At 43.0% G+C, this 14,264-nt stretch overlaps 1 protein-coding gene across 24 annotated transcripts in view; it reads left to right on the plus strand.

Annotated features, from left to right (window-relative positions):
- The window catches only part of LOC101480717 (CLIP-associating protein 1-A), a 53,001-nt gene that overhangs the window by 14,100 nt on the left and 24,637 nt on the right, over positions 1 to 14,264 (plus strand). For 20 of the 24 annotated variants that reach the window (XM_076880533.1, XM_076880542.1, XM_076880534.1 and 17 more), the window contains exons 9-15: positions 11,323 to 11,457; positions 11,570 to 11,646; positions 11,753 to 11,845; positions 11,935 to 12,080; positions 12,202 to 12,337; positions 12,684 to 12,754; positions 13,533 to 13,592. In XM_076880533.1, the coding sequence (XP_076736648.1) occupies positions 11,323 to 11,457; positions 11,570 to 11,646; positions 11,753 to 11,845; positions 11,935 to 12,080; positions 12,202 to 12,337; positions 12,684 to 12,754; positions 13,533 to 13,592 (718 nt within the window). Of the gene's footprint in view, positions 1 to 1,447; positions 1,984 to 7,984; positions 8,248 to 11,322; positions 11,458 to 11,569; positions 11,647 to 11,752; positions 11,846 to 11,934; positions 12,081 to 12,201; positions 12,338 to 12,683; positions 12,755 to 13,532; positions 13,593 to 14,264 lie in introns of those variants that run through there. The other 4 variants (XM_076880558.1, XM_076880559.1, XM_076880552.1 and 1 more) reach the window with 3 other exon arrangements.

The following is a 14,264-nucleotide window of genomic DNA, read 5'->3' on the forward strand; positions in this document are numbered from 1 at the left end:
CCATGGTGTAAAGCTGTGCGTGCTGTCTTTCAGTGAGAAGGAAACCCGAGTGCCTTCTTTGTTCCTGTGGACTGAAATGAGCAGATTTCAGTCACTTTGCTGCAGGAAAAGTGACCCTGCAGAACACAGACGGGACAGTTTACACAGTGAAAAGCAGCTACTTATGTTTAGTGCTATGGCTGTGTGGCAGGACAGGGAAAACTGCTGAGCAGTCATTAAAGAGGATGAATATTGTTTCTGAGCAGGTGTGTTTTGTTTGTCTCTGTGTGATCTGTGCACAGAGGTTATGGTTAGCAGACCGGAGCGAGTCACTGGTTTGATGGTCTCATGAACTCGTTACCTCGCTCCATCTCTGGTCACATGGGTCAGCTTTCATCTCAGGAGGTGCTCAGCCTTGAAAAGAAAAGGCACAACCACCTTCCTTTAGGAAAGCCTGATGATCATTCATCCCAGGTTTTGTTGTTAATGAATATATCTGCCATATTTGAGGTCAAACATGTCCCAAGATGTTTCAGCGTTACTGTAACAGAAGGAAACGCGTATTTGTTATTCATGTAGAGGCCCACAAAACCCAGTGTTCACAGATGATTACATACAGAGAAAAAACAGCAGCTGACACACGTCATATTTATAAACCTTAAGTCTGCTCAGATTTAATCTTTAAGAAAAAGAAACTTCATCACACAGCACATTCATTTATCTAAGTGTATAAATATAATAAACTGAAGTGAAATAACCAGGTTTGTTTCAGGTAACAGGAACAGAAACACAAGAGATGAAACTCTGACTTTTCTACATCTTCACTAAATCTGACTCATTAAGAATCACTTTGTCTCTCTGGTTTTAGTAAACAGTTTATCCTGATTAATTTATAAGGTGACGTAAGCATGACTGCTAACTACACAGCACCTGTAATGAGTCCGTGTTACATTACCTGACAGAAATCTGTGTATTTTTCTGTTATTTTCTGACCATCCAATGAACATAAATGGGCATTATGCACGAGTAAATGAAATCTAGTACCACACTGACCCCTGGATCCAGAAGGATCTCTGGATCTGGATTAGATTGTGATATCTTCCTGAGAACTTCAAGACAAAAGCAGACGGTTTTTCTTATTTCAGTGTGATTTGTTTTTGCAAAGCTCTTATGGAAAATTTTCAGTTTGCTGATGTCTCACAGGGCAGTGTTGTAATGGATCCTTCCAAAAACTACTGGACTCTGAGCTGCACTTCAAAGATTGATCACTTTAAACCGCACTGAGCTCTGATCAAATTCCCCCGCAGATCTGTTCTGATTACTGAGTAATCCTGCTGGCAAGCAGACAAGCTGGACTGATGACATTGGCTGCTCTTCAGAAGTGATGATGTCACATTTAAAAGCTGACTGAACAGCTAATGACTAAACGAGTCCTGACATTGATAAAGACTCACTCCTGTGTGTAGTGCTGGGCCCTGTCTGTCAGCTGAACTGATACGGAGGACTTATTTCACTTTCCTCAGACACGCGGCCTGATTGTTGATGAAGACTGGTGAAGATTACAGAGCGGCCAGCCTATTAATATCTATTTCAAGGAAAGGTGTCACTTAAAAAAAACTAATTAGGAAGGTTTTTGTGTTCATCAGTGTGTTTCAGCCGCACAGCAGAGGAGCAGGAAACTTCATACTGACCTGGAAAACAGGGACGGGAGTCACAGAGAGCAGAGAAGTGGACCAGAGTGACAGGCAGGAAAAGAAAGGAATAATAAAACAAAGTGGGAGTCAGTCACAAAGAAGAAGTGCCTTTACTCTCAGAGCCCAGGGCTCTTATTTTGTAAGAGCAGTGTCAGCTGTCGTCCCTACAGTCACAAGACTGGGTTGGAGGGGAAGGGAGGAGGCAGGCAGCAGTGCGTTAGCTCGGAGTGGCTGACAGGACGCTAGCATTTGTCCTCCTGCAGATCCACAGGGGACGGTGTCGCCTCTGCAAGCAGACTGCCGTTTGCAGGTAAATAACAAGTCGGAGCATTTTTCTGTGAAACCTACAGGCCTGCTGTAACCGTCTGCAGAGTTCAGGGAGGACATCTGATCTGAGCTGCATGTTTGTCTTCATGTGAGAGCTGATTAACGAAACGACTTTTTCTGTAATCCTTCATAATTACATCATAATTAGGATCCGAATGCCACAAGTAGCTGAAGCGCGCTGATGTGTGTAATCCTGCTGCTCTGCTCCTGCTGAAGCATTTCACTCGTTCCCAGTATCCTGGGAGAAATGACTGCTTTAATTTGAGGAAAACTGCTGCTTTCTGCCTCTGTTCTGCTTGTTGTTGAAGTACTCGCGTTTCTCAAAGGAAGATTACCTGTTAAGTCAGGCTTGAACCTGATTTGAAACAAGTTCTGTTTCTTAAAGGAGGCTTAAAGAAGTCATAAAAGCAGATAAATAGGAGGTAAAGTGTTAGTGGTTTAAAAACTGACATCAACCAGATCTCATTGCTTCTCTGATCACTTTGCTCTCCTGTACATTAGAGCTGTTATAAATCAGAGACAGAGCTCGAGGCAAGTCCATTTAAACCCTTATGAATGAATAATTGATTTATGGCTGTATTCTTAAAGCAGCCATAACACAGTGAAGGGATGTTAACATTGATCCTGAGCATGTGATCTCATTACATAGTTTTACCGAAGCCCCGCAGCTCACACAGTGCGCATAAATAACCTTCTGCACGTCAGATCGTCATATCTGCGGTCGGGACGAACGCTTTCATTTTCCTGCTCTGGGATTTTTTTTGGTTTCATGTGTTATCTCTGACCTCGCTGCGTGACGCAGGAGGTCCCGCAGGTGGGAGGTGCTGACAGACGAGGCCAGGTACAGGCTGCCAGCAGGACTTGGGTTGCACAGTTGGAAAGCTCGTGAATAATGAAGGCCGTGCAGAGACAGAAAGGACACGGTGCAGCGCAGAGACTCCCCCGGCTGTTTGGAAAACAGAATAATAAAAGAACAAAGACCGAGGGCTCACAGCCTCTAACTCGCTGCTGGGTGCTGTAGTACTGACCTGATCGGTTAAGATCGGTTGTTATTTTAAAGGTTTGGGCCTTGACCTCTGACACCACAAACATTCAGAGGTGCAGGGATGCAGTTTTTCCAGACTTTAAAATTATCTGACTGGAGCTCTGAGGGTTTGTCCAACGACACAACAGGAACCGTCCTCTCCACAAAGACACAAGGACACCAGACAGGAAATGTTCACTCCCAACAGGAATCAAGACTGGCTGACCCTCAAAACCCGACACACAAACATCTACATAGCTGCGCATGTTCAGACCTTTCATAATAAAGAGGTTTCCAAGTATAACATTTGAATTCAGTTTGTTTAGTTAGAATCTGTTTGTTGCACACCCGCCTGAAAATGTGACTGAGTTCCTGCTAAAACAGGGGTCTAAACAGTGAAGCGTGATATGTAAAAAGGATGGGGACAGTAACTCAAAGCAGTTTAATCCCAAGAAACAGGAGAAAACGGAGGTAAAGAAACAGGCAGTTCTAACTTTCTGCTTCAGTAAACATGAATTAATCTGTTTGCAGATCAAACTGTGAGCTGGAAAAACTGAGCTTTGCTTAAGAAGCGCAGCATGAAGCAGACACTGCTGATGGCTGACAGCATGCAGGGGGCCTTTCAGGACTAGTTTAAAAATTTGATGATGTTTTAGTTTGTATTTATGCAAAAATATTAAAAATTGTTCACAAACTTTTCCCAGCACTTCTTGTCTCAGTTTGAGAGAATTAAAATGAAGATGGCAGAGGCCTCTTTGTGGTTCCTCAGCTTCATCCACAGACCAGCAGCAGTCTGAGCTGCAATATGAAGCAAAAATATTCAACCTTAACCTCTTCGACCTCTCAGATGTACAGATCTGCTGCTTTTCTTTGTGTTTTCAAGGTGAGACATGTTTTCTGACACGCTGTAACTCCACAGTGTGTTCTTGGCTGTAATCTGATGAGAAAACGTGACCGAAGCCTGAGATTTCTGTGGGAATGCTCCTCCCACTGTTGTTGCAGGTGAAAGGCAGGGAGGTGTTGAAGTGTTACCTTAAGCCTGTGGTTGCCTGATCATGTAATTGTTGTTTTTTTTTTTTATGCTGAAGCCTCCAAAGGCGGGGCGGGGGGTTAAAAAGGCTGATTTGATCCGTGCAGGAAGGGATAACCCGCTGTGAGTCTGTTCTCCCACGCTCCCCAGTCTCAGGTTTCTTCCCAGGTCTGTGATGTAACACCTCCCTTCGTAAACGCTTCACCTCCTCCCCGGTCATTTTGTGCATTTGCATCAGGGCGATCAGCTGTCAGACCCCATCAGTGTCCAAGCTCCCCGAAGACTGTGAGACGCTGCCAGGAGGGAAACTTGTGACCTGGCGTGGCGAGGAGGTGCATAGTTAGTCACAGTCGCTTTGTTAGATTTGTTCGATTATGATTATTAGTCGTAAGTGTGGATCTGTCAGGTGGGAGCAGTTGTTTATATCTCTGTGGTAAAGCTGTAAAAGTAACAGCGAACTTCACATATTTAACATGTCAAACACTATTTACTTTTTTTCATGTAATCTCCCAAAACTCTCTTTATATGAAACTGTTAGTACAAAACCCAAGAAAAAAAATGGAGATTTGAGGGGTTTTGTTTTGTTTTTAGCAAAGTAAAGCCATTAAAATGTGAGATTTGGCTCCCAAATGGTCCAAACGATGGATCATTTAGCCCACTGACACCAGTGAAATTGTAAAATATTTTAAATTTTTTGTATATAAAATGCTCCAGAAAGCAACAACATGCTCCAGAGATCCAGCTCAGGGACTGTCAGCTGACTCTGTCAGTTAAAGATGTCACTCGCCCTAATAATACACACTTTAAGCCTTGATACACCTGAACAGGTGAATTAGAATAAATTCACCTCCTTTGCGATTGTTATGAAGGCTGAAATTTAACAGTTTAACATGGGAGTCTATGGGGGCTGACTCACTGTTGGAAATGAAAAACGTGGCTCTAAGTTGTAGTCTTAGCTTTCACTTCAGAAATGTTGTTGGTTCTAAGAAAGCAGCTCCGCCTCTGTTCTAAGCTTAAAAATACAAATACAGCTACACATATTTCATATGTATATGTAAGACCTGAACTCTTCCATGGCATGCATTTTTAATTTCTCTTTGCTATTTGGGCTGATTGGAACCTGATGAATGTAAAAACAAAGAATTACGTGATTTTTTTTTTTTTTTTTTTTACCTGATTTTTGTTTCTGAGAAAAATGAGATTCACATATGAGGACATTCACATTAAATTTCAAACAGTGGCAGTATAATGTCCTCGTAAGTGGATATCACGCCCTTGTAGAGCACAATTTAGTATTTTGGTCTAGACAACCCAAAATGTGATGTCCACATATGTGGACGCCAGGTCCTGGGACGCTAACAGAGATCTCTTTACTGAGAAAACACACCAGTGTTCATCCATCTAAACTGTCCTCCTGCTCTCAGTGGAGCAGTTTGCATTAAACCCTTGGGAGTCATCAGTCCGACTGATACTCTAGACACATCTCAGAGCTGCTCTGTGTGTAAAGAACTATGTGTTGGTCCTTTTTTTCATCCTGTGTCCATCCTCTGAGCGTTTCTGTTTACTCTGTTTAAACTCAAGATGGTGTTTCTTAAGCATACATTCAGGATGTGCATGTAGTGATACTGAGGGCTTATTGTTTTGCATCACTGTGAAAAAGCGTGAAGGGACAGATTTACTGGGCGACCGTGGCTCAGGGGGTTGGGAATCGCATCTGTAACCGGAAGGTCGCCAGTTCGATCCCTGGGCTCGCTGTCCTGGTCGTTGTGTCCTTGGGCAAGACACTTTACCTTACTTGCCTACTGGTGTTGGCCAGAGGGGCCAATGGCGCGATATGGCAGCCTCGCTTCTGTCAGTCTGCCCCAGGGCAGCTGTGGCTACAACTGTAGCTTGCCTCCACCAGTGTGTGGATGCGAGAGTGAATGAATAGTGGTATTGTAAAGCGCTTTGGGTGCCTTGAAAAGTGCTATATAAATCCAATCCATTATTATTTATATGAATGAAGACTTGTTGAGGCAGTTCATTTATTTATAGGCCGCTGAGATTGTTAGATATTTCAAAAATGAAGCAAAAACACGACAACAGTGCAAGAAGAAGATAGAGTAAGAAATGTAGGAAATGATTCTTTAAACTGTTTTAAGTATTTGAAGAACTGATATTTTGTTATTTTTATTCTTGACCTTCTGCATGTCCGCGCTGTCTTCCTGTTTCCCTGCCCGTGTACTAGAAGAACGAGGATGTGAAAGGAAATGTGTTATGGCTCTAACTGTCAGCATTAAGTGTGGTAACTGTGCCATCTTGTGGAAGCAGAGCAGCTTTCTGACATATAATGTGCACGAGTATCTCCTTTGATCGGAAAACTGTTTAAACCAGACTGAGCAGTTTCTGCTGTCTGACCTTCAAGGTTATGCTGATGAATATAAATGAAGCTGACGGTGACAGCAGGGGGAGTGTCTGTGTGTTTTCTCCTGAGGGGTTAAAGGTGGAGGTGCTCTGCTTGCATTCAGAGGGTGCATTTAACAGTCAGGTCGGTCAGTATTGGTCTATGTATGATACGTTAGCTCAGAGATGAAGACCACAGCAGGTCAGGCTCTCCTCAGACATGATTATGAATGATTGTGATGCTTTGATGGCGTTACAGTTTGTGCAGTCAGGGCTCAAAGCATCATCCATGCAGACCAGCAGTGTTGGTTGGTTACTTAAAGAAAAACCAACTCTTACATCACTGTGATGGTGCTGGGTTAACTGGGTGCTTCTCGCAGCTTCAGATCGCACTGAGAGAACTTCAGAAGCAAACGTATTTTTCATAGTGTCTTTTATTTTGAAAAAAGACCAGATGCTCTATGCCGTTCCTCTGTCTGACTTCCTGCCCTCCTCAGCAGCTCTCTGTGACAAACGGTCACAACAGAGAGCTGTGGAATCACGAGAGCTGTCATGAGTGGACAGGATCAGCTCTGTCAGTCACATCTGAGCAGGAATGTGAGGAGGATTTTCCCTTCTTGCCAAATGCCTGAACAAAATAGCGCAACACAACCTAAAAGAGGAATATGATATCACACAGATATGTGAAGTGAAACAAAACGGGCCTCTCAACAACAACATGTGAAGAATTTCTCTTTTTATTATTACTTCGTAATAGAAACCTGATGGTTTATCATTATTTCTATGCGCAGTTAATTTTAGGTCCACCTTTAATGCGACTTCATCAAAATTGATTTCACACTGATGGCCGAGTTCTAATCGCACATAAGTTTATTTGCTCCTCCTTCAGGCCTTCAGTCACGCTTTCTCAGATTAATCTGATCCTCATATTTCACTTTATGTCACAAGATTTCGTGTATAGTGGGTATAGTGTGGGATTTAAAAAGTAAAGCTATGCTGTACTACAGTTACAGTACTCAGCTCCTGTCAGAACACAAATATAATAATAAGTCAATTATAATATCAATAAATCTGTATAACCTAAAAACAGCGTTGGGTCTCGTCCAGATCAGATGACATACGCTAGAAACTGTTATTTTACACACAGACTCTGTGACATCACTCAGCCTCCTCCTGCTCCACCTCAGCGCTAACAGTGAAGTTTCTCACACGTGTGGAGCTGCAGTGACCTTGCTGAGATAAAGCTGCTGCTGCTGCTGTGGGCTGACGGAGGAACCTTGGTGGAGGTTCCACGCCTGACGTTAACGCCGACAGGGGACCGGCTTCCTATAGAGACCGACCCTCCCACCCTCCTCCCTCTTTCCTGAGTCATCACGGCTCCGTAGCTGTCCCTCATCTCTAGCGCCGCCCACCAGCACCGCCTCCGCTTCAGAAACCGCAGGGGTTTGTCCCCTAAGCGACCCCTCCCATCTCCTCCTCTCCTCCTCCCATTGGTCTGCTCCTCCCCTCCTCCCCTCCCACCTCTATCACTCCTCTGTATCCCCTCTCTTCCTCTTCCTCCATCCTCTGTCCTCACTGCGAGCGTGTTTGAATTAGAGGACGAAGACGCAGAGGAAGAGCGTTTGGGAGCACATGCTCCCTGACAGGAGAGAGGGGGGAGGCTCGGCTTCTCCCTCCCCTCTTTTCCCTCCACAGCTGGAGGAAAAGATGTGAGGAGCACAGAGGAGCGGAGGACCACCTGACTGTCTGTCTGTCTGCCTGTCTGTCTGCCGGCATGCTGAGGAAACTGGTCTGCAGGCGGATCTGCTCCTGTAAGCTCCTCTTCCTCTGGACTAAATCAAATATCGATATCGATTCGCAGCCGTGATCGGTGATGAAGGTGCGGTGCGGGTACAGCTGTGATTCCAGGGGGAACGCGTGTGCCTGGTCTCGATCGTAAACACAGCAGGATTTTGTCTTTTCCTGGCCTGCTCTCTGCTGGATTGTTGTGTGGACAATGCATAGGAAGTGATGTGTGTTAGGGTTCAGGTCAGGAAGCTGCAGGAGCAAGTGTGATGAGTAAACACTGAAACTTTTAATCTACTTGTGTGTGATCAGAGTGGAAGGACGAGCTGATAAAAACTCAGCCGTGAAGGTTAAATCTGATGTGAAAGGCTTCATTCTGTCGCCCATCCTCCTCTGATTCTGTAAATGATGTCTGTGGTGCACTTTGAGGGCTGTTGTCACCTCGTTTTCTTTGTCTCTGGCATTTGTAAGAATCCTCACACAAGTACAGTAAGTAACTTCTGAAATCCACCGAGGGCCTGTTTACTCTTATGTTTATGGTCACGTCTGTTCCTTTACTTAACAGGCAGAGGTTAGAACTGAAGAATTATGAGGCTTGATTCAAAGCTGTGCTTCTTTAGGTTGTGGCTAAAATGTAACCTCAGTGGTTCACTGTTAGCCAGGTGGATGTTTGGACTGATGCACTGAAATTGTCGTCTTTTCTGTACCGTTTGGTAACAATCTTTTATTTTCATGTAAAATAGCAGGAAATATTCTGCCTCAGACACATTCTCACTGCTGGAAATCGTCTGTGTGTTTCAAGAGCCTGTGCCTGTGTTGAGTTTGAATGGACTGGTACTTTTACAGTCATCTTCTACTCAGATTAAACACTTATAGTACTTGCTTACAATAAGCCTCATTCACCCACACGCTCATACAAGTGCTCTCTTTATTCTGTACCTAAGCCCTTTTAACCTCACACTCGAGTCATTATCTTTGCTGACATATGTCGGCATATGTCTCCTCCAGAGTTTCGATTAACAGATGACCCTCTCTGAGTCAAAGCCGCGATGTTTAAAGTAAAAAGAAAAGACTCCTGTAATTAGGAGCAAGCAGGTTAAAGACCGGCTAATGTCCGACCTGCAACATATGAAAACAGATTGTTGATCAGAAAGTAGCTTTACCGACGCAGGCTTTTCTTTTTTCCTTATGAAACATCACCCGAGGCTTTTACAAGGCTTTTTAACAGTAAGACAGCACACTGGTGATGATGATACCCCTCTCAGAGAAGCCGTGATAAGATTAAATTCATCGATCGACAGAAAGCAAAGCGCCGTCCAAACGTCTTCTTATGTCACGCTGTTAGTAGCTGTAGTTTCAGAGCTGCTGTGGCTGGATTTTCATCTGGTGCTAACATGTTTGTCACCGTCCTGGTCCTCTCTCGGTGTCGCGCTCTGTTTGTGTTAGCGTGCTGAACTTGAGGTGACAGGTGAGGCTGTGTTTTTCCCTCACACACACTCACAGTGTGTTATGCTGTGAGGAAGACCTCCAACCTGATGTCACATGACTGATGTGTTGGCTCAGCTCCCTGCTGCTCTGTGTGTGTTTGTGTGTGCGTGTGTGTGTTGAAACTCTAAATAATGAAAAAGGATTGATTGCTGGCCTGGCAGATTCCTGTGCTGAGGGGGGCTCACGTGGCGCTCTGGCGTCCACCGCAGGAGACATCTGCACAGGGCTGGGCCTCTTTCAGCTGCTTCTTGTTGCTGTATTTTGGTTCAATTACTGATCAGTTCAAATGTAATAGATTATATTTATAATGATTAGAGGTGAAACAGATGGTTTGCTGGATATTCTCCAGATCTGGCCCCTGAATTGTGAGGATTTGTTGCCTGTTTGTTTTACATGACAGGAAGAGAAGACAAAGACATCGCCATGTGCTCTGCTCATTTCCACATCCACAATCTTTACTCTCAGAAAACTGGTTTTAATTAGTAATTAGATTACATGTAAGTTTTATTTAAAAGAACAATGTAAAATATTTAATTTAGTGGAATCTGATCAAATGAAATGTACTATTTACCATATATTCAGTTTATACCAAACACATTTCCCTTAATGATTAATTTTGATAATATATATTTCAGCTGCATTTTACTCAGAATGATTGTTTCCTGTTTCTAAAGGGCAACAAATTATTTTATTAGTGTATTCATTTACTATGCTACCGTAGCTTTGCATGGTTCACAATTCAAAATAATCCATACTTGTCTTATACTGGGCTGTCATGCTTTAGCTCCTCCTCTAACGTTTTTTACTTTCAAAACGGGGCCTTGTAAACAGCAGGTAGGTGTCTGTATAATTAGGGATATATGCTTCTTTTTTTGGGATCAGTCTCATGTTCAGATCCTAGAGTAGAAAAAAACTGAGCACGTAAAGAACTTTGAGGCTCAGTGGGTTTATGTGTACATACACTGACATCATTAATTAAATATATATTTGGCATTATAGCAGTGTGTAACTAGCTGGACTAAAACATTTGTTTGTTAAAGATAAGTAATAAAAATACTCAGTATGACCCGTGTCCATTTATCATATCTATAATGATGTATGACAGCAACAAATATTCACATTGGAGAGTCTGAAACCAGCGGATTGTCTCATAAATGATCATTTGTATGCGATAATGTGTCAGTATCAAGCAGGGGAGATAAGGGAAACCATCAGTGTGACTCTCTGATGAAGCAAAGCTTTTATTTGTTTATAATAATCATAAAATCTGAGAGTGTGGAGGATAAATGTAGTCAGTTTTCAGATGGTTGCCCTGAGGATGTGAGTCGGTCCTCCTGTGGTCGCTCTGGCTGGGAACACAGGGCTAATTGTTGTCTTTATTGTCAGGGCATTGTGTCTCTGACCTGCTGCCCTCCTCGCCATTACCAGCTCGCTAATTCGGTGTTACAGGAATGCGAGTTATGCCCTCTGCGTCAGCTGAAGTCCAATCGCAGAAATGTCAGAGTCCTCCTGCTGCGCCGCATTGTTTGGATGCTCAGCAGTGGCGTTTTTCTTTGTGAGAACTTTGTTGTTCAGTCACATGACTGTCCCTCTCTTTTCTTCCTCCCCAACAGACAAGAACTTCGAGGACGATGACTCGGTGGACGGCGGCCGCTCCTCGTCCTCGTCCAAAGGAACCTCGCTGTCCGGGAGGAAGGCGGTGAGCATGGGTTCATTTCAACGCCCTGCCCCCGGCAGCAAGTCTGCAGGTCAGAACCACCGCATCGCCACCCAAATTTATTCATGAGGATGTAAAAAAAAATAAGATGACAGTTTTTGCGTTTTGTGGATCTGTAATTCTTTCTGCTGTGTTTTCTGCAGGGAGGGACGGGTCCAGTGCTGGAGCCGTGGATGAGGAGGACTTCATCCAGGCGTTTGAAGATGTTCCCACAGTGCAGGTTAGTACATATGTGACATGTACTTCAAACGGCTGACCGTCTCCATCTGCAGGGAGTAAGACTCCTGCTCGTGTGTGGACCTTCTCCTCTCTCTCTCCTCCATCAGATCTACTCTAACAGGGAGGTGGAGGAAGCCATGACGAAGATTCGTGACGTGCTGTCGGACGACAAGCGGGACTGGGAGCTGAGAGTGGCAGCTGTAAGGACATGTCCTGACCTTGGCCCTCGCCTCAGTTTGAAATATCAGTGAAGGTGTGTGTGTACTGAACTTTTTTTGTGCTCCACCAGCTGAAGAAAGTGCGTTCGCTGCTACTGGCCGGTGCACCAGAGTTCGACGGCTTCCTGCAGCAGCTGCGTCTCATGGAGGCGGCGTTCAAGCTGTCTGCCAAGGACCTGCGATCTCAGGTGGTGAGGGAGGCCTGCATCACTCTGGGGTAAGGCACATGGCTCACAAGATAAAAGAAAAGGAAAATAAAACCAGGCTGATCGTCTCCTCCTGCCTGTCATTAGTGCACAGCTGAAATGAATCCATCTGTCTTCCTCTCCATCCATCAGACACCTGTCGTCAGTGCTCGGCAACCGGTTCGATCACGCAGCAGAGGCCATCATGCCAATACTCCTCTACCTGGTCCCCAACAGTGCCAAAGTCATGGCCACGTCCGGCGTGGCCGCCATCCATCTCATCCTCAGAGTACGTGCGATAAAGCAGAGGCTGCGAGCGGTTTCGATGCTGATCACTGACTATGACATTCAAGGAAGAAAAAAGTTTAACTTTAAACCTATTAAATCTTCATCCATGCATGGTCTGACTTAGCTGCTCTATCTGATCTGAACATGTTCTCCAGACATAACAATGTTAGCCTGATGTCATAACAGGATGGATTTCACAGAAAATTTGATCAAATCACATTTCATGTCCAGAAGAAAAGACTTGACTGTTGTCAGATGGAACAAATTTCTTTTTAAATGAATTCAAATGCAGGAGCTTGTCTGTCTGAAGTAAATTAAGAGAGCTCCTTCTGCCTTTTTCTCAACAGCACACACACTACCCACGCCTCATCCCCATCATCACCAGCAACTGTACCTCCAAATCTGTGGCTGTGCGAAGGTGAGACACACTCACATTTTCTCTTTGATCGTTTTTGTCTTTATAATTGTTTCATAATATTTTAGTGTGGTTTTATTTTTTTCCAGTTTCTTTGAGTTCAGTTTGTTTTATTATAGTTTTTATTATTATAATTATATGTTTATATTTATCATTAATTTATTATTGTTGATGGTATTTTTTTTTATCATGTTTATTTTTGATTCATGTTGTCTTTGTTTAATTTATTTTTATCTGTATATGTAGTATTGTGTTTTTAGTTTTTTCCTTTATTTTTGTGTTTTCTATATTTTGTTTTTGTTTTCATACATATGTAATTTCTTTTTTAAGTATTTTTCCTTTTTTATTTTATAAGTAGTAATTTTTATACCGTAAGTCCGTATTATGTAAATTATATTATTTTAATACTTATTTATTTTCTTAATTCTAAACATGTTTTATTATTATTATTTCCTCATTTCTTGTTTTAATTTCATACCAGTATTTTCTTTTAATTAAGCTTTTTATTACATTTATATTCATGTGTTTATGTTATATTTTCATATATTTTATTAATATTTGTTTACATTTTAAATGTGAATTTATCAACTTTTTTTCTTTCATTTCACTCTAATATTTTTCTAATTTAGCTTTATTTTATATATATTTCAATTTTATTTATATTTATTTGTTTTATAATATTTTTTATGTATATCTTTCTTGCTTCATTTTTACATTAATTTAGATTTTAATATTCATGATTATTTCAAAAATAATTTGATTGCTTTCTTCCTGTTTGCAGGCGCTGCTTCGAGTTCTTGGACCTGCTGCTGCAGGAATGGCAGACGAGCTGTCTGGAGAGGTGAGGAAAAATAGAACAGTGGGTCAGCTGATGGCAGGGGTTCACAGGTTTAGTTGGATTAATGGTTAGTAGTATCTGAGGCGTGCCTTCAGCACTAACTGTGTGTAAACTGTGGAATACGCAGAGAGCCATGCAGTAAACACAAAACAATAGCAGTGACAGTGATTTGTGGGACACTCGGAGCGCTACATGCTACCTTGTGAGGAAATGCGACACCGGCCGGGTCAAGGTCTGTCTCAGCGGTTTCCATGGCAATGCCGGGGGATCTCTGTCTGCCACCAAAAAGCTCTTTGTGTTTCCACCCGGCTGCTTCCTGCAGCCGCCGCCGCCAGGGAGAAACCCGAGCTGACCCCTCAGTGTCAGGGGAGCGCTCTGGTTCTCATCGATCACTCAGTCAGAGGCTGTCTGTGTGCGGATCTGAGTCATTGAGCTACAAATCAGTTTTACTAAGAGAAAGGACTAAAAATGTTTTAATTTGAGAAAATTAGGTCTTTGATTTGAACCTCAGTACCTTTCTTTAGGTTTTGTTATTAAAAAAAAGGTCACAAGCTGTGATCGTTTTACTTTTTCCATCAGATTTAAATCCACACTTTGTGCTTTATTTGGTAAAGTTCTCTATGCAACTGCCTCCTGTTGCACATTCAGCACAATCTGAGCAACATCCCTAAATAT

This window comes from Maylandia zebra, linkage group LG23 (assembly GCF_041146795.1).
Source record: "Maylandia zebra isolate NMK-2024a linkage group LG23, Mzebra_GT3a, whole genome shotgun sequence".
NCBI classification, from domain to species: Eukaryota; Metazoa; Chordata; class Actinopteri; order Cichliformes; family Cichlidae; genus Maylandia; species Maylandia zebra.